We start from the raw sequence: 21,349 nt of genomic DNA on the forward strand, positions 1-21,349 counted from the left end.
GAACGACAGATCCCCACAGCTGCTTCTGGCATAGCCACACCTCCTGTCAGTGGAGCACACACACCCACGTGTCAGTGTGTGTGTGTTTGCAAAGTCACACTCGTGGGGAACCTAGACAAATTTCACTGTGATTATGACAGTGATTGTCTGCAGTCTCTTGTCGTGCCAAGAGTGTGACTGGCCTCACATTTTCTAAGTGCCATGCGAGCGGTGTTATAGATGTTCATGCGTGTCACCTGGAATTTGGCCGACACCTGCCGCGAGAGGGTGCGATGGGTTCGCACAGCACGCATTTTGTTTTTCGGGCGCTGGTGTGCGCAAATAGTTGTAGCAACAGGTGTACGAGGCGTTAAAGGCAGATATGATTCTACACGTTTTGCATACAATTCCTGCTTTATGCTCACTTTGACCAAACTTTGCACTATGTGTGAAGGGGTCCTCACATTTCACTCAGTGGAAATACTGGAACACTAACTTCTTAGACAGTTTCTATTTCTTTATTTTGCACATTTTAAAGATACTATGAATAGAGAGAAAGACAAGTACAAGGTGCAGGGAGAGGCAGAAAGCCAAACAGGTTTATATGAAACATTACATGAAATTTAAACTAAAATAACAATGATAATAAAAAAAATAAACAAACCTATTACAAATAATGTGCATAGGCATCATGAAATTCATGATGAAGCTTTAGTCACAACAGAAATACAAATAAAAGAAATATATGCAAACAAAGATAAAAGTGCTTAGAAACCCAGTTACGAGACAGTAGTTACATGAGCTTTTAAACATATTTAAAACTTCTTGTTGATTTTTTTTTTTTTTTTTTTTTTTTGGCAGATGGGAAAAGTTCCATAGCTTAGCACCCCTATATTGTATTGGAAATTGTGGAATTGTGGAATTGTACCTGAACCTGAGAATTTTCTAAAAAGTAACACATAAAATACCCAGGAATGTTCCTGCTGCTTGAATATATCTCACAAATAAAAGCACAGATTTGAAAAATATTGATGTCGTAAATTGTGAGGACTTGTAGTTTTTTTTTTAATAAAAGGAACCGATGCAGCATAATATTTAGCTCAGGTTAATTAATTAACAGCACAATAACCATATTATCTCGTATTTGCAATAAAATGCTCAAAATGGACAAACGCAATCGAGTCCACATTAGCTAGCTGCAAATGGTAGGAGTTGTCAGACTTGGCATGCAAGCTGTCAGTCAGAGCAAGAACTCCCCCAACTGAGCTATATTTAAAAATTTGTTATATAAAAATGTTTTAAAAAATACCATGTACAGGTGCCACAAAATAGGAAACCAGCTGTTGAGATCAAAATTGTTTTGTTTTTTTCTATCAGGCTGTAAACATTTATTTCTGCAGTAAAATTAGACATTTTAACATGGGATTCTATGGGGGTTGGCTTGCTTTTTAAACCAGCCTCCAGTGGCCATTCAAGCAACTGCAGGTTTTGGCAATTCCGCTTTGGCTTTTTTTTTTTTAATCAGCACCAGAGGTCGCCGCTCCAAACATATATTGGTGTTATTCTGCTGGGTGTTGGGAGAGTGCAGATCCATGTTGGATTTAAGAGTTACTTTGAATGTGATTTGAATTTGAAGCACTGTGTTTTGTGCACAATAAGGATGAGTGTGAAGGGACAGGCTGAACACTGTCACTGTCAGTGTCGGGGTTGTGGGTTAATGCATCGCGTGTCTCTTTGTACAGCAAGTGAAAGAGATGGAAATGAAGTGACACCCGTGGAGACACAGGAGCCTGCTGGGCTGCCATGTTTCTCTGTCAGTGCCAGCAGGCAGAGGGGAGGAAAAGGGGAAGAAGCAGTCGATTTGTTCTCATCTTTCCCTCCCCTCTCTTCTCTCTTTGTCTGGGTTTTATCTGTCCGATGGGGGGGAGACCAAAGCTGGTCGTCTTTGAAACAAATGCACGAGAGAGTGTGTGCGTTTGCAAGTGTTCGTGCATGAGCTCATCTTAATTCTGCAGTGTTTAGTTATCATTCCTCAGCAGGGTCGAGCGATGCCCTCGGGTCATCTCGCTCTTTATTTCCGCTGCTGCTAACTTTTTTTTCTCTCTCGCTCTCTCGTTTTCACACAAATGCAGAAACAGGAGAGACTTCCTCAGCAGCTCTTTGAGAAGCAGAGGAATGACCACCGGGTTGTTGTGTAGCAAACAGATATTGAGAGTGAGATAGAACGAGCTTGTTGTAATACCGGAGCAAGTCAATCTGTTGCTCGAGGATTTGTGTATAAATGTCATGTGAATCCCCGGAGGCAGTCAGCTTTAGATCACACAGGAAGAGGGTGGAGTCTGTCTGATTCGGAGGGGATTGTCAGGCTGAGGTCAGGAGGATGACCTTCAGTTAGGTTCATAAGTCTTTGTGCTTAACTATTTTTATGTTCTTATGTTGTTGTTTGTCAGTTTAACTGCCCCATGTTGCTCAGGGTCAGCAGATTCAGTACAAATCCGCATTGGGATTTGGCACAGATATTACAGCAGAGGTTTAGGGAGGTGATGGTGTAGTGATTAAGCGTTGGGTTTGAGAACAGAGGATCCTTGGTTCAAACCTCTGCCAGACCTGACAATCACTAAGGGCCCTCGGACAAGGTTCTTAATCCCAGAGTTGCTCCCGGTGTGCGGTGAACACCTTGCATGGTAGCAGCCTGGTATCGGTGTGTGTGTGTGTGTGTGTGTGTGTGTGTGTGTGTGTGTGTGTGTGTGTGTGTGTGTGTGTGTGTGTGTGTGTGTGTGTGTGTGTGTGTGTGTGTGTGTGTGTGTGTGTGTGTGTGTGTGTGAATGTGGAGCATCATTGTAAAGCACTTTGAGCTTCTGATTCAGATGGAAAAAGCCCTATATAAATGTAGTCCATTAAGATGCCTTTCCTGATGCAACTCCTGTTCTACATAGAGAAACACACACAGCCCCTGAAGTACACATCAGGACCTACTCTGCTTCACTGCTAACATCTGAAGGCATTAGGATACTTGCAGCAAAGGTAAACCCCCTTTTTTGTCCATGTGAAACATTAGGTCAGATCTATCCTCAGATCTCCTTTGTTACTTCAAGCAAACTGTACATGAAATTTCACATCTCCCTTTTAAGGAAACACCTCTATGTTCCTGTTCCACACCACCATGACACTGTCACTGGTGGTGCAACAGACAAAAGTTGCAGTTGCGGTATGCCCAGTCTTCCTAATCACACTCACAGAAACCGATAACTCCGAGTTATCATTACTGTCTTGGTGGCTTTCCTTCCATACTCCAGACAGATTTGACAAACAGTACCCTGCTGTTTGTATTTCATAATGATGGGTGTAAATGAAGTCTAAGACATATTCAGTGACTGATGGAGAATCAAACCAAGGATCTACTGTAACAGCTAGATCAGTGGTGTCCAAACTATTCCAGAAAGGGCCGAGAGGGTGCAGGTTTTCTTTGCAGCCACTGACTTCAGCAGGTGATTTCACTGATGAACTCATCCCACCTGCTCAAAATGATGTTAATCAGTGAAATCACCTGCTGGAGTCAATGGCTGCAAAGAAAACCTGCACCCTCTCTGCCTTTTCTGGAATAGTTTGGACACCACTGAGCTAGATCATCACCTCCCCATTAAGACAGGAAAATCAGTGAAGTCCTTCAGGCAAGGTACTTAATCCCCAAGTTGCTCCTGGTGCACGTTTGAGTGACTTGCATAGCAGCATGCTGACATTTTCGTTAAACCCCTTGAATTACAGCTGAAAGTCTGCATGACACACACATTGTAATTGTTTAATTTCAAGTCCCTTATGATCACGTCCAGGTGGAAAAAAATACAACAGACTGTGTATTATACACATGACTGACCTGTAAAGTTTTGTCAAGGCCACAGCATATTGCAGTTGGAAGCAAACAAAGCATAAATGAATGACTTCCTAATTTTGAGTTGTCATCATTCATCATCTGTGTGCTGGTTTTGATCTGTCAGTGAACACCTGTCACTCCTTTCCCAGTCATTCCAATCTCACATGCAGCTCATTAGACTCACCTGCTTATCTCATCAAAAACTCTTAAGGATGTAGATGAACTGATCATCTCAGCCTCCTGTCCAGTTCAGGCAGTTATTACGAACTTGGGTATACACAGATAAAATAAAATATAATGCAATGCTAAAATACCCCCGGCCGTATGAGCATTGTTGTGTTCTTTATAATTTGTAGTTGTTTAATTAATTATTAAGATCCTGTTGTCTTGCGTACAATTTGTACATGTTCAATAAAGCCTATCTATCTATCTATCTATCTATCTATCTATCTATCTATCTATCTATCTATCTATCTATCTATCTATCTATCTATCTATCTATCTATCTATCTATCTATCAAAAACAATATTTATGTTTTAACGGCGTCTGTAGGCTTTGCGTGTGCATTTAAATGAGCTTTTGACAAGAGCAGAAGTTGTGCAAATCAAGTGCATTTGTGTTAATTTGCAGGTATTATTGAGACAAATTTAATTCCATAGGAAGTTAGCTTTGAGTTAGCAGACGTTAGCGTGCATGCTAATGTCCGCTAAATGTCTTGTAAATCACTCCAGAGGTGTTATTAGGTTCCAAAAACAAAGTTTTCAGTTTTAGAAGTGTGTATTTCTCTCTAGCTTTTACAAAGAGGTTATATTTATACACCAACGAAATGGAGTTTGCAGCTAGCTACCACCTTGTGACATCGCCACACTAACATCTCCTAAATGTTTTGTAAATCCTTCCAGAGGTGCTATCAATTTACAAAGACAGCATTTTCAGTTTTAGAAGTGTCTATTTCTTGCGTGTATTTTACATAATATATGACAAAGGTGTTATTTCTAGCCAAAAACAAAGCAAAGTTAGCAGCAAGCAACATCAGGAAGTGATGCCACCATGCTAACATCCGTGAGATCATACCATAAAAAACAGGAGCAGAATGTAACATTTTAACCTCTTAAAATACAGTATTATGTACAGGCTTGGGGAGTAACGGAATACATGTAATGGCGTTACGTAATTAGGATACAAAAAAAGGTAACTGTATTCCGCTACAGTTACAGAAAAAAGATGTATTCAGATTACAGGTATATTTAGTAAAAATGAGGATTAGTTCGCAGGATTACAATTTTAATGCATTTTATGATATTGTCTGTATATAATTTTTTTTTGTTTGAAACGTGAACGTCCCTTCATGAACAGTGACATGACGTCTCCTAACCGGGCAAAATACTGATGAAGTACCCAGATGTTAATGCGTTTTCAATGGAGATTCGCGAATGAACACACTCAGAAAAATGCTCGCAAAATACGTGTTAAAATGCCATTTTGACCTGGATATTGAGCCAGTAAAATTAAATTACATTAAATTATGTCAGGAAAGTATTAAACTTACTCTGACACACACACACATTCTCAAATATTAGTGTTGAAAGTTACACGGATCTGCACTGTTCAAGCTGCTGAGCTGAGGCGTCCTGCAGCAGCAGCTGCGGCTCCTAAAACCATTACAATACATTTATATAAATATTATATTTTTACACAGTTATCCTTTATTGACCGAGTTTCATTCATGAGGTCAATGGTGTGGGTACATATCATTATAATCTCATTATTTTAAGGTGCAAATTAAAAAAAACAGTCCCCAGTCTTGTCGAACAATTTTAATCACTATCTATTTTAACTAGACATTGGTCTAGCAGTGGAAAATATCAACTAGACATAAGTGAAGAGTTAATGGTCCATGTCATCGGGTGACACAGGTACGGCAGGAAACATACAGCTGTTTATCATCCAAATATCACGGACAAAGTGACAAGAAGAACCAAAACCACTTACTTATGGAAGGAAATATTGTCTCCGTTGTCTCTTGTTTGTGGCTTTGCCAACATGCGCAGCTTTCCGGCATATTCCACCTGTTTCTTGAACTTCTACGCACGCAGATCACTAACTTGCCCGGAATTAAAATGGCGATCACGCCTCCTTACTGACAGTATTTACTTAATGGTTTTCATTATGCTTTTGTTCTTATTCAATAAGTGGACTGATATGTTAAACATGGTGCAAATGCCATGTGAAAGACTAAAGTAAGATAATTTTATGTTTACTGAACAAGTAGTAGACTTTTTTTTTGTTTTGTATATTGTTCTGCAAGCCACTTTTAATTACAAATTCATCCGCACACCTCCAGAGTTTTCATTATCCTTCATTTGTTTGGCATTTTTGTTGAAAATTTAGCAGGTGAACACTGGGTGTGTTTAAAACAGTATTGTGGTGCTCTTAATTCATATTGTGAAGTAAAACAGAGCATGCCATGTAAAAGAAACAGTTTTATTTTTGCTTAATAAACTGTGCTATGTGGTCAAGACTATTTATATTTAGTTTATTTTGTCTGTATTAGCATATTTGATATTGGAGTAATCCAGAAGTAATTAAAAGTAATCAAATTACATTACTTTAATATTATGGTACTTGGATTACGTTACTGACTACATTTTTCAACAGGTAACTTGTAACTATCGGAATATTTTAAAGTAACCCTCCCAACCCTGATTATGTAAAAGTTTGGGCACCCCTGATGATGTCCATGATTTTCCTTATAAATCATTGGTTGGTTGGATCAGCAATTTCAGTTAAATATATCATATAGCAGACAAACACACTGATATTTGAGAAGTGAAATGAAGTTTCTAGTATTTACAGAAAGTGTGCAATAATTATTTAAACAAAATTAAGCAGGTGCTTAAATTTGGGCACCCTTTTCATTTTATTGATCTGAATACATTTAGCACTAATTATTGGAACACAAAATTGGTTTGGTAAGATCATTGACCCTTGACCTCCTTACACAGGTGAATCCAATCATGAGAAAGGATATTTAAGGTAGCCATTTGCAAATATTTCCCCTCTTTGCATCTCTTCTAATGAGTGGCAACATGGGAACCTCTAAACACCTCTCAAATGACCAGAAAACAAAAATTGTTCAACATCATGGTTTAGGGGAAGCAGTGGTGGGCAGAGCTAACCAAAAAGTTAGCTGTAATAACAGCTAATCCGCTAACTAAAAAGTTATCTTTTATAAAGCTAAACCAATAAACCACCCAAAAATTTGTCAGAAGCTACAGCTAACCGATAACTTTCAAAATTGAGTTTTAACACCACGCTCACAAACCCAAACAATGAATCACCACTTCTGTCTTTGTGCCCCCTGCTGGAAGTTGCTGTTTACTACATCACAGTAAAAACAGCCTGACCACCAGGTTGTCACATACAAAAAAAGATTATTGCTTAATTGCATACAGTTGTTCCACTGTGAGGCAGAGGTCTTGGAAAATAAAGCAGTTTTGACTTACGGTTTTGATTTATAAATCAAATTATTCTGTATAGAATGACAATTCTGTCATTTGTACAAAGTTAAAATATAACACATATTTTTAAATTTTAAATAATGCACTAATTCTGAAGTTTTGTAACAAACACAGACACAGATGCCAAAGGGAGTATGGCTAAAATAGCCTCCGCTAACACTGATTGGTTGATTCATTCATTCTATGTAAAAACAAACACATTAATGTGACGTGTGTGTTGGTTTACATATAAATGTGCTTTTATAAAATATGACATTTTTTCATATGTAAAAAAAGCCATTTGCAAAAGCCAAAAGTCAAGTTGTGATTAGACAACTGTCTGATGTAACCTGATAATACTGCCATGAACACTACTGGCCAGTAGATGGCAGTAGAAGCAGTGAAAACTTGCCAAAACAACTATTCCAAATAATCCCTGTCTGCTACGTTTAATCGGTGTGGAATTTAATAAACTCAAACTGAATTTCACACATCTTATATATATTACTCTGGAACAAAGATGACAAACAGTGTTGTAAAGGACAATAACCAGGACATTATAGAGCAAACAGGAAGCGATTACAGCTCACAGTGATTCCAACTGAAAATAATGGAGAAGCAACCAGAGCTTCTTCTGGCATTTTTACATAAAACAAACACAATAACAACATCTATAAACCCAGAGAATATATTCACAAGAGTTTTAGGCACAATATACAAAGGGTTTAATGCTGTTGTCCATGTGGAGCCTGATCAGAGTGTCTCAAATGCATTTCTCCTGTCGTGAACTTTTACAGTACCCATAATGCACTGCACACACACCATGCCCACACTAAAACCTTTACAATTAGTGCAATACTTTAAAACTAAAACATATAGCTGATATTTTCATTTTATAAAACTTCAGACATGACATTAATTTAAATAACTTGTCCAAAATTAGTTTGGTTAAAATTTTAACCATAAGTTAAAACTCTGGATGACATGGGTGATATTGCTGACTGGTTAGTAGGGTGTCGAGAGGAATTGTTTTGTTTGTCTTCTGTGACCAGTTCTCCTCTGATTGCAGAGGATAGAAGAGTTTCTCTTGAAACCTGCTCTTCTCTGTTTGTAGAGGATAGAACTGTACGTCTACAACAAAACATTTAACAGCTTTAAAAATGTTTAACTGTTAAAGCTTTATTCACTAAGCTTGCAATAATATGTTAGCGGTTGGACCAAAATTTATTGGAAGATAATTGATCCGATGATGGTTTTCAAAGTTAAATGAAAAGCTAATCTGATAATGAAAATGTTAGCTTTAATAATTAGCAGTTAGCGGATTAGCAGAACTGTTCCCACCACTGAGGGGAAGGATGCAAAAAGCTATCTCAGAGATTTCAGCTGTCAGTTTCCACTGTGAGGAACATAGTGAGGAAATGGAAGACTGCAGGCACAGTACTATCAATCAATCAATCAACTTTTTTTTTATATAGCGCCAAATCACAACAAACAGTTGCCCCAAGGCGCTTTATATTGTAAGGCAAGGCCATACAACAATCATGAAACTGATACTAGAAAAATCTCAGATAAGCTGAAGCGAAGGATGATGAAAACAATCATAGTCAACACACAGACCTGCTCCAAAGACCTACAATATGATCTTGCTGCAGATAGTGTCTTTGCATCGCTCAACTATACAGCACACTTTGCACAAAGAGATGCTGTATGATGCCGTAATGCAGAGGAAGCCTTTTCTGGGTACACACCACAAACAGAGTCACTTGAGGTATGCTAAAGCACATTTGGCCAAGCCAGCTTCATTTTAGAATAGGGTGCTGTGGACTGATAAAACTAAAATTGAGTTATTTGGACATAAGAAGGGGCGGTATGCATGGCTGAAAAAGAACACAGCATTCCAAGAATAACACTTGCTACTACAGTAAAATTTGGAAGTGGTTCCATCATGCTGTGAGGCTGTGTGGCCAGTGCAGGTACTGGGAATCTTGTTAAAGTTGAGGGTCACATGGATTCCAGTCAATATCAGCAGATTCTTGAGAACAATGTTCATGAATCAGTGACAAAGCTGAAGTTGTGCTGGGGCTGGATCTTTCAGCAAGACAACAACCCTAAACACTGCTCAAAATGTACTAAGGCATTCATGCAGAGGAACAAGTACAATGTTCTGGAATGGCCATCTCAGTCCCTAGACCTGAATATTAGTGAAAATCTGTGGTGTGATTTTAAGTGGGCTGTCCATGCTTGGAAACCAACAAACCTGACTGAACTGGAAATGTTTTGTAAAGAAGAATGGGCCAAAATACCTTCAACCAGAATCCAGACTCTCATTGGAAGCTATAGGAAGCGTTTAAAGGCCGTTATTTCTGCAAAAGGAGGATCTATTAAATATTGATGTATTTTTTCTGTTGGCTGTAAATACTAGAAACTTCATTTCACTTCTCAAATATCAGTGTGTTCGTCTGCTATTTGATATATTTAACTGAAATTGCTGATCCAAACAACCAATGATTCATAAAGGAAAATATGAAAATTATCATGCCCAAACTTTTACATGCCATGGTACCTCTTAGAATAGGTCAAGCCATCTTTGAACTTGTCCAAGGTCTGTGTCCCAAGAACGTTCCTTGTCAATTTGAAGACCCTGGCAGTAATAGGACTGGACTTATGCTGAGCACAGACAGGCAGACATATGGACGGATAGACAAAAAGCCTTCGCAGTACTCGATGGCCATATTTGATGACCTCTTGTAAAGATGCATGCGCAATGACAAACAACTGAGAAAACAAAGCTTTAAAGTTGTGTTGCAACATGATGTAGTTTCTTTTCAAAACCTACCAAACAGCACTCATGTCAAACACAAAAAGATTACATCCCAAATTCAGAAAAGCTTGACATTCACTTTTTACAATTTAAACTTTCTAGGGAGGCCCGCAGAAATAAACACAATGCCCCAGTCTTCGGCGTCCAGTTGCACATAGTGTAAATTCTATGATATATTGAATTAATGTAGCTTGGATATAGAATAACTGCAAAATCTATCAACAGCTTTTTTATGAATACCACAGTCTCCCTCAGTTTAATGCCACTTCATCACATTGAATCATCTCTTGTTTTTTTTTTTTTGTTTTGTTTTGTTTTTTCGCTTTTTGAATCTTGTCCTGATTTAGCCTCATTATGTAAGTCCTTGCTGTTTTGTAGGTCATCCATTGTTCTGTTCTTCTGATATTTTGTGTACTGCAATTTAACATTGTAGTAAATAAGTGCTTAGTGTCAACAGTTTCACAGGTAGGGTGCCAACAGATATGGGCAAATGATGTGAGACACACCAAGGTTTATTAGTATCAAATCAGTAGATTAAAATATCTCAAGGGCTACTTCTGTATATCAGTGGACTTTCGGGATCAGTGGATCCCACTGGTATGATCAGCCATCCTAGAATGAACCCTCCTCTCCTGAGCTGAGAGAGAATAGGTAGCTTCTTTGTTCTTCTTTCTTCTTCTTTCTTTGGTTGTTTCATTTTTTCTATCTTTCTTTTCATTGACAGGTAGAGGAGGAAGCGATGTAGATGTTTGCACAGAGAAATGCTCATTTTGCAGCACAATGAAAAAAGCAAAGGCTTGCATATAGAAGGATGAAGATAGGGTGCTATGTTCTGAGATTTAGAGGTATTTAAGGAGTGCCAGAGAAGAATGTAAGGATTGTTCAGAACCCGTTCTTGGGACAGGTGACCTGGGTTAGAAGCAGTGTTGGCGTAACAGACAAGATTCCAGCGAGAGTAGAACTGCAGTAGGGATCTTCTTGCAGCCCTTATCTTTTTGACCTCATGGTGGGTATGTTGTGTTTTGGGGTTAAAGGCCAACTTCATAAGACAGTAGTAGTAAGACCAGCAATGACTGACATGCACAGTGAAAGGAGGGGTGGGGGGGGGCGCAGACAAATTTGGATATAACAGTGCTGAGAAGGATGTGTTGGTGTTATAAAGCTTGAGAACACAAGAAGGAATGCCAAAGAAAGTACAGGAGAGCATGTTGAGGTGGTTTGTGTCAGTAAGCAAGTGATAAGATAGACATATAGAGGAAGAACTAGACATACGAGGGCTGTCAATAAAGTTACGGTCCTTTTATTTTTTTCAAAAACTATATGGATTTCATTCATATGTTTTTACGTCAGACATGCTTGAACCCTCGTGCGCATGCGTGAGTTTTTCCACGCCTGTCGGTGACGTCATTCGCCTGTGAGCACTCCTTGTGGGAGGAGTCATCCAGCCCCTCGTCGGAATTCCTTTGTCTGAGAAGTTGCTGAGAGACTGGCGCGTTGTTTGATCAAAATTTTTTCTAAACCTGTGAGACACATCGAAGTGGACACGGTTCGAAAAATTAAGCTGGTTTTCAGTGAAAATTTTAACGGCTGATGAGAGATTTTGAGGTGATTCTGTCGCTTTAAGGACTTTTCACGGTGCGAGACGTCGCGCAGCGCTCTCAGGCGGCGTCATCAGCCTGTTCAAGCTGAAAACCTCCACATTTCAGGCTCTATTGATCCAGGACGTCGTGAGAGAACAGAGAAATTTCAGAAGAAGTCGGTTTCAGCATTTTATCCGGATATTCCACTGTTAAAGGAGATTTTTTAATGAAAGACGTGCGGACGGGTCCGCGCGTCGGGACGCAGCCGCCGTGATGCTCCGCCACAGGAAAAACACCTCTGTTGAAAGCCTTAAGGACAAGTTGGAACATGTCCTGCCTGTTAAACAATTTCTCATATACTCACTCCACTGAAAGCCATCAAAAGCCGCCTGGATTTTACAAATGGTTATCAACACGGAGGTGTTTTTCCTGTGCTGCCGCACCGCGTCGGCTGCGTCCCGACGCGCGGATCCGTCCACACGTCTTTCATTAAAAAAATCTCCTTTAACAGTGGAATATCCGGATAAAATGCTGAAACCGACTTCTTCTGAAACTTCTCTGTTCTCTCACGACGTCCTGGATCAATAGAAACCTGAAATGTGGAGGTTTTCAGCTTGAACAGGCTGATGACGCCGCCTGAGAGCGCTGCACGACGTCTCGCACCGTGAAAAGTCCTTAAAGCGACAGAATCACCTCAAAATCTCTCATCAGCTGTTAAAATTTTCACTGAAAACCAGCTTAATTTTTCGAACCGTGTCCACTTCGATGTGTCTCACAGGTTTAGAAAAAATTTTGATCAAACAACGCGCCAGTCTCTCAGCAACTTCTCAGACAAAGGAATTCCGACGAGGGGCTGGACGACTCCTCCCACAAGGAGTGCTCACAGGCGAATGACGTCACCGACAGGCGTGGAAAAACTCACGCATGCGCACGAGGGTTCAAGCATGTCTGACGTAAAAACATATGAATGAAATCCATATAGTTTTTGAAAAAAATAAAAAGGACCGTTACTTTATTGACAGCCCTCGTAAAAGGGTATTTTAGAGGTGAATAGATAGAGTAGCCATTCCCAGACTTAAGAATGCCATGCAGGGCCTATGCTGAAATTTGAAAGTCGTCTTGGGAACAGCCAAATCTTAATTTTGATCGACGCTAAAACAGTCCAAGCCCACACCAACAATAAATTCATAACACATGTAACACACACCTCCACCTCCCTGCAACGCCAGTCTGCTGCAGTATAGCTTTCATTTGACCTCACTCACATTTTGACAAGGCCAACAAAGTGGAAAGCAGCATTGAAACTATGTTTCTGAAAGATGATCTGATCTATCAGAAATCATCTTACAGTGTTCCGGGGAAAGCCAAACTGGGACACCCACATTTCCAGGCATTTAAGTTTGTGATGATCAAAATGATTTTGATGCCATGGTGGTGGAGACATCACCAGCTGGGATTTTATGATCCTAATGATTAAAGATGTTTTCAGTCCGCCTGACTGGAAAATCACTAAGGGCCCTTGGGCAAGGCCTTTAATCCCCTATTGCTCCCAGTGTGTAGTGAGCGCCTTGTATGGCAGCACCCTGATATCGGGGTGAATGTAAGGCATAATTGTAAAGCGCTTTGAGCGTCTGATTCAGATGGAAAAGTGCTATATAAATGCAGTCCATTTTTACCACCTGGGTAGGAAAAATAGAGAGAAAGAAGACTGACAATTAGCATCAGTTTGCAACTACAGATTGTGTGACTCTAAATCAATGCTTAATGTTTTATCTGCATACTTGTAAATGAAATACACTGGAAAAAAGACAACTATTTAAATTGTTGAATTGGTAACACTCAAATGAATTAGTTTGTACAAAAGAAATTAACAGGTCGTCATAAATATTGCTTGTTACTGCTTAGATCAACCTAATTTATTTGAGTGTTAATTAAAGCATTTTTATTAGATTGCTCCAACTGTTCTCGGATTAACATGCACCTGATCATGAAAGAGATGAGCAGCCGGTTGCTCAGTTCAGTTACTTTTTGCCTCTTAAGGACCACCTGCATCTGCTCGAGTACATGTATGTACATGTATGTACATGTCTCAGAAAATTGCTCAGAAACAGTCTTCAGAGTTCATAGAATTGTACCAGTTTTAAAAAAGCACATCAAAATCTTTTCCTTGCTGATTTCTCTCATTTGCTATTCATTTTTCCTTACACTTTTCCTCCAAATCTTCTTCACTATTAGGTGCCAGTGCTGCAGCCTATGGACTTGATGGTGGAGGCTACACCCAGGCGCGTATTCAGCAATGCCCACACGTACCACATCAACTCGATATCGGTCAACTCAGACCTTCAGACTTTCATCTCCACTGATGACCTCAGGGTGAACCTTTGGAACCTAGAGATCACGGACCGCAGCTTTAGTATCCTCTGACTTTTATCTCATCTATGTCAAAACACCTCAAACCTTGACATGATAAAAATTGCAATTGAAAGAACTGTGCAACAGCATGTGAAGATGCATGATATTTGGTGAAACAGGTTACAGGTTGAAGCTCAAACTTTCTGAGCACACTACAGTGACCTCCTATACCTCATATGGGCCTGCAGTGTTTTTCCATTCTTCCTTAGAGTCTGTTTCTCAGATATTGTGGACATCAAACCAACTAACATGGAGGAGCTAACAGAAGTGATCACCTCAGCAGAGTTTCACCCCCAGCAGTGTCACACATTTGCGTACAGCAGCAGTAAGGGCTCGATACGCCTCTGTGACATGAGACAGGCGGCACTTTGTGACAAACACTGCAAATGTGAGTAATAATAGAGTGCATGCTGTGGGGAAAAAAGGCTACTAGTAAGTACTTGTCTGTTATGTTTACTGCTGATATACAACAGTGTTATTACCTTTAAAAGAACACTAAAGGGTGAGAAGTTGAGATAATATCAATCAATCAATTATTTTTTTTATATAGCGCCAAATCACAACAAACAGCCGCCCCAAGGCGCTCCACACTGCAAGGCAAGGCCATACAATAATGATGTAAAACCCCAACGGTCAAAACGACCCCCTGTGAGCAAGCACTTGGCTACAGTGGGAAGGAAAAACTCCCTTTTAACAGGAAGAAACCTCCAGCAGAACCAGGCTCAGGGAGGGGCAGTCTTCTGCTGGGACTGGTTGGGGCTGAGGGAGAGAACCAGGAAAAGATATGCTGTGGAGGGGAGCAGAGATCGATCACTAATGATTAAATGCAGAGTGGTGCATACAGAGCAAAAAGAGAAAGAAACAGTGCATCATGGGAACCCCCCAGCAGTCTACGTCTATAGCAGCATAACTAAGGGATGGTTCAGGGTCACCTGATCCAGCCCTAACTATAAGCTTTAGCAAAAAGGAAAGTTTTAAGCCTAATCTTAAAAGTAGAGAGGGGTGTCTGTCTCCCTGATCTGAATTGGGAGCTGGTTCCACAGGAGAGGAGCCTGAAAGCTGAAGGCTCTGCCTCCCATTCTACCTTACAAACCCTAGGAACTACAAGTAAGCCTGCAGTCTGAGAGCGAAGCGCTCTATTGGGGTGATATGGTACTACGAGGTCCCTAAGATAAGATGGGACCTGATTATTCAAAACCTTATAAGTAAGAAGAAGAATTTTAAATTCTATTCTAGAATTAACAGGAAGCCAATGAAGAGAGGCCAATATGGGTGAGATATGCTCTCTCCTTCTAGTCCCCGTCAGCACTCTAGCTGCAGCATTTTGAATTAACTGAAGGCTTTTTAGGGAACTTTTAGGACAACCTGATAATAATGAATTACAATAGTCCAGCCTAGAGGAAATAAATGCATGAATTAGTTTTCAGCATCACTCTGAGACAAGACCTTTCTGATTTTAGAGATATTGCGTAAATGCAAAAAAGCAGTCCTACATATTTGTTTAATATGCGCTTGAATGACATATCCTGATCAAAAATGACTCCAAGATTTCTCACAGTATTACTAGAGGTCAGGGTAATGCCATCCAGAGTAAGGATCTGGTTAGACACCATGTTTCTAAGATTTGTGGGGCCAAGTACAATAACTTCAGTTTTATCTGAGTTTAAAAGCAGGAAATTAGAGGTCATCCATGTCTTTATGTCTGTAAGACAATCCTGCAGTTTAGCTAATTGGTGTGTGTCCTCTGGCTTCATGGATAGATAAAGCTGGGTACTATCTGCGTAACATGAAAATTTAAGCAATACCGTCTAATAATACTGCCTAAGGGAAGCATATATAAAGTAACTCTATAATATATATAGTAACTCATATATAATATAACTCTAAATTATCCTTAAAGGGGTAAACAAATTAATAATTCATTAACAGTTAAATGCAATCAGTGTTTCGAGCCCATAGTTCTGATTGTGCACATAGAAACTATTGTTGTGTGGGCCGCCAGAAGAGGAGGTACTGCTGGCCCACCACCAGAGGGCGCCCTGCCTGGAGTGCGGGCTCCAGGCACCAGAGGGCGCAGCCGCCTCACAGGAGCAGCCAGGGTGACAGCTGTCACGCATCACCTGCAACAGCTGTTACCAATCATCAGGGATACATCAGCAGGACGACGTCTCCACCTCTTTGCCGAGATATCATTCTACCTGGAAGGTAATATTCTCAGCTGACTGCTTGACAGTAACCTTTTGTGATTTTTGTGAGTGATAACAGACCTTTTTTCCAACGAGAGGTGGAGGTAGCTTTCCTGCCGTGCGGATTACTGGGTGCAAACGCGCCCACCTTTAATTGTGTTTTTGTTCCTCGCCAGCAGTACCAGGTCCGACACGCGGAGGCAGTGGCCACCTGGGAATTCGGGACTTGGCGGCTCCAGTATTCCCGGGGTCTGGTGGCGGAGGAAATCGTGTGGTTCCGGTCTGCTTTGGACAGGTGTCTCCTATCTCGAGCCTGCCCACACGACACCTTTGTGAATTGATTCTGATCTATTGTTGTAATCTGTTGTATTTGTTGTGCACATTCACAACAGTAAGTGTTGTTATTGACCTACTCCATTGTCCGTTCCTTTGCGCCCCCTGTTGTGGGTCCGTGTACCGACACTTTCCCAACAGGATATCTCGGCCAGCGTCATGGATCCCGAGGGGCGTCAACCGGCTGTTGAACGGCCAATGGAAGAACAGGGCGCACAGGCGTCCACAGGAGGAATGATCGGTGAGTTGCAGCGGATCCTCACCGCTTTCACGGCTCGGTTGGATTTAATGACCGAGCAGAACGTCCTCCAGGGTGGAGGCTCTCGCCGCGCAGGTGGAAGCGCGCCCTCAGGGCGCTGCTGCGGCTCTCCCTCCTGTCGACCCTGTGCGTAACAGTGACGTTCCACAGGTCGTTCAACGACCCCTCCCACCTTCCCCGGAAGCATACATAAGCCCTCCAGAGCCGTACGGAGGTTGTGTGGAGACGTGCGCGGACTTTCTTATGCAGTGTTCGCTCGTCTTCGCACAACGTCCCGTCATGTACGCGACTGATGCTAGTAAGATAGCTTATGTCATTAATCTGCTTCGCGGCAAGGCACGCGCTTGGGCTACAGCGCTTTGGGAGCAAAATTCACGGCTCCTTCTGATATATGATGGGTTTGTGAGGGAGTTCAGAACAGTGTTCGATCACCCAAATAGAGGAGAGACCGCTTCAGCCGTGCTGCTGTCAATGAGACAGGGGCGCCGGAGCGCAGCCGTTTATGCAGTCGACTTCCGCATCGCGGCTGCGAGGTCCGGCTGGAATAACACTGCCCTCCGTGCCGCCTTCGTAAACGGACTGTCGTTGGTCCTGAAGGAGCTCCTGGTGGCCAAGGACGAACCGCGGGATTTAGACGGGCTTATTGATCTCGTTATACGATTAGACAATCGGTTAGAGGAACGCCGTCGGGAGCGAGGCGAAGGACGTGACCGGATACGCGCCGCCCCTCTCCCTTCCGGGTTCGAAAAGGGGCCGCCCTCCCCACGCTCCACAGCCGCAGCGCTTTGTGGGGCAACAGCTCCCCCTGGTGACGTTGTTAGGGAAACGCACAGGGCCAAAATGGGGAGGCTGATCCGTGGAGAGTGTTTTCTCTGCAGCTCAACAGAGCACACACAGAGAGACTGCCCCAAACGGCCAAAACGTCAACACTCACCCTTAGAGACTGGGCTAAGGGGGGGTCAAGACATTCAAGTGAGACACACACAAATTGCCACACGACTCCTAGTCACAATCCTGAGCGGGGATTTAACCCTTCAAGCCCGAGCACTGGTGGACACGGGGTCAGAAGGGAATCTGCTAGACAGCAGATGGGCAAAGGAGGTAGGGCTCCCTCTGGTGGCGCTTCCTTCGCCATTGCAGGTGCGGGCACTAGATGGCACCCTCCTCCCTTTACTCACACACAAGACACAACCAGTAACTCTGGTGGTGTCTGGAAACCACCGGGAGGAGATTGAGTTTTTTGTAACTTCTTCTACCTCCCGCGTGATTTTGGGCATCCCATGGATGTTAAAGCACAATCCCTGGATCGATTGGCCGTCTGGGGTGGTGGTTCAGTGGAGCAAAACCTGCCATCGGGTGTGTTTAGGATCCTCGGTTCCTCCCGGTTTCCAGGCTAAGGAGGAGGTCAAAGTCCCTCCCAATCTGACGGCAGTGCTGGTTGAGTACCACAATCTTGCTGATGTCTTCAGCAAGGATCTGGCACTCACCCTTCCCCCGCACCGTCCGTACGATTGTGCCATTGATTTGGTTCCAGGCGCTGAGTTCCCGTCCAGCAGGCTGTACAACCTCTCACGACCTTAGCGCGAATCAATGGAGACCTACATCCGGGACTCATTAGCTGCCGGGCTGATCCGGAACTCCACCTCCCCGATGGGGGCAGGTTTCTTTTTTGTGGGCAAGAAAGATGGCGGACTTCGTCCATGTATTGATTACAGGGGGCTGAATGAGATTACGGTTCGCAACCGATACCCGTTGCCATTATTAGATTCTGTGTTCACCCCCCTGCATGGAGCCAAAATCTTTACTAAGCTGGATCTTAGAAATGCGTATCGCCTGGTTCGGATCCGGAAGGGAGACGAATGGAAGACGGCATTCAACACCCCATTAGGTCACTTTGAGTACCTGGTCATGCCGTTCGGCCTCACAAACGCCCCCTCGACGTTCCAAGCATTGGTTAATGATGTCTTGCGGGATTTCCTGCACCGATTCGTCTTCGTATATCTAGACGATATACTCATCTTTTCTCCGGATCCTGAGACTCATGTCCGGCATGTACGTCAGGTCCTGCAGCGGTTGTTGGAGAACCGGCTGTTTGTGAAGGGCGAGAAGTGTGAGTTTCACCGCACATCTTTGTCCTTCCTGGGGTTTATCATCTCCCCCAACTCCATCGCTCCTGATCCGGCCAAGGTTGCGGCGGTGAGAGACTGGCCCCAACCCACTAGCCGTAGGAAGCTGCAACAGTTCCTCGGCTTTGCAAATTTCTACAGGAGGTTCATTAAGGGCTACAGTCAGGTAGTTAGCCCCCTGACAGCCCTGACCTCACCAAAAGTCCCCTTCACCTGGTCGGATCGTTGCGATGCCGCGTTCAAGGAGTTGAAACGGCGCTTCTCGTCTGCACCCGTTCTGGTGCAGCCCGATCCTAGTCACCAGTTAGTGGTTGAAGTGGACGCCTCGGACTCAGGGATAGGAGCCGTGCTTTCAAGAGCCGGAAGACCGATAAGGTCCTTCACCCGTGTGCCTATTTTTCCCGCAGGTTGACCCCGGCCGAACGGAACTATGACGTCGGCAATCGAGAACTCCTTGCAGTGAAAGAGGCTCTTGAAGAGTGGAGACATCTGTTGGAGGGAACGTCCGTGCCATTCACGGTTTTCACTGACCACCGGAACCTGGAGTATATCAGGACCGCCAAGCGGCTGAACCCCAGGCAAGCCTGCTGGTCACTGTTCTTCGGCCGTTTTGACTTACGGATCACCTACCGTCCCGGGACCAAGAACCAGAGATCGGATGCCTTGTCCCGGGTACATGAAGATGAAGTCAAAGCGGAGTTGTCGGATCCACCGGAACCCATCATCCTGGAGTCCACTATCGTGGCCACCCTCACCTGGGATGTAGAGAGAACCGTCCGGGAGGCCCTGGCACGAAGCCCGGACCCCGGAACTGGGCCGAAGAACAAACTATACGTCCCACCAGAAGCTAGGGCTGCAGTCCTGGACTTCTGTCACGGCTCCAAGCTCTCCTGTCATCCAGGGGTGCGAAGAACCGTGGCAGTTGTCCGGCAGCGCTTCTGGTGGGCGTCCCTAGAGGCCGACGTCCGGGATTATATCCAGGCCTGCACCACCTGCGCCAGGGGCAAGGCTGACCATCACCGGGCATCAGGTTTACTCCAGCCGCTGCCCGTGCCTCATCGCCCCTGGTCCCACATCGGCCTGGATTTTGTCACGGGCCTCCTGCCGTCCCAGGGTAACACCACCATCCTCACGATAGTGGACCGATTCTCCAAGGCGGCCCACTTCGTGGCCCTCCCGAAGCTCCCAACAGCCCAGGAGACAGCGGAACTCCTGGTCCACCACGTCGTCCGGCTGCATGGGATTCCAACAGACATCGTCTCCGATCACGGTCCCCAGTTCTCCTCGCAAGTCTGGAGGAGCTTCTGCCGGGAACTGGGGGCCACGGTGAGTCTCTCGTCCGGGTACCACCCTCAGACCAACGGGCAAGCAGAACGGGTAAACCAGGAGGTGGAGCAGGCCTTGCGCTGCGTGACTGCCGCACACCCGGCGGCCTGGAGTACCCATTTGGCCTGGATCGAGTATGCCCATAACAGCCAGGTGTCTTCAGCCACCGGCCTCTCCCCTTTTGAGGTATGTCTGGGTATCAGCCCCCGTTGTTTCCGGTGGTTGAGGGAGAGGTCGGTGTGCCCTCGGTCCAGGCCCACCTGCGGAAGTGCCGTCGGGTGTGGCGTGCCGCCCGTTCTGCTTTGCTAAAGGCCCGGACAAGGTCAAAAGCCCATGCAGACCGTCGGCGGACCCCGGCCCCTGCGTATCGGCCTGGGCAGGAGGTGTGGTTATCCACAAAGGACATCCCCCTCCAAGTGGACTCCCCCAAGTTACAGGACCGTTACATCGGCCTATTCAAGATCCTGAAGGTCATCAGTCCAGCCGCAGTGAGGCTTCGGCTGCCGGCCTCACTGCGGATCCATCCTGTGTTTCATGTGTCCCGGATTAAACCTCATCACTCCTCACCTCTCTGTACTCCGGGTCCGGCGCCGCCTCCTGCCCGGATCATCGATGGCGAGCCGGCTTGGACTGTACGCCGGCTTTTGGATGTCCATAGGATGGGCCGGGGCTTCCAGTATTTGGTGGACTGGGAGGGGTACGGCCCCGAACAACGCTCCTGGGTGAAGAGGAGCTTCATCCTGGACCCGGCCCTCCTGGCCGATTTCTACCGCCGCCACCCGGACAAGCCTGGTCGGGCGCCAGGAGGCGCCCGTTGAGGGGGGGGTCCTGTTGTGTGGGCCGCCAGAAGAGGAGGTACTGCTGGCCCACCACCAGAGGGCGCCCTGCCTGGAGTGCGGGCTCCAGGCACCAGAGGGCGCAGCCGCCTCACAGGAGCAGCCAGGGTGACAGCTGT

At 44.2% G+C, this 21,349-nt stretch overlaps 1 protein-coding gene across 5 annotated transcripts in view; it reads left to right on the forward strand.

The window, feature by feature from the left end:
* The window catches only part of LOC117520257 (serine/threonine-protein phosphatase 2A 55 kDa regulatory subunit B beta isoform), a 178,496-nt gene that overhangs the window by 126,842 nt on the left and 30,305 nt on the right, over positions 1 to 21,349 (forward strand). For all 5 annotated transcript variants that reach the window (XM_034181573.1, XM_034181572.1, XM_034181570.1 and 2 more), the window contains exons 5-6: positions 13,988 to 14,165; positions 14,388 to 14,552. In XM_034181573.1, the coding sequence (XP_034037464.1) occupies positions 13,988 to 14,165; positions 14,388 to 14,552 (343 nt within the window). The remainder of the gene's footprint in view (positions 1 to 13,987; positions 14,166 to 14,387; positions 14,553 to 21,349) is intronic.

Source organism: Thalassophryne amazonica, chromosome 11 (assembly GCF_902500255.1).
Source record: "Thalassophryne amazonica chromosome 11, fThaAma1.1, whole genome shotgun sequence".
Lineage (NCBI taxonomy): Eukaryota > Metazoa > Chordata > Actinopteri > Batrachoidiformes > Batrachoididae > Thalassophryne > Thalassophryne amazonica.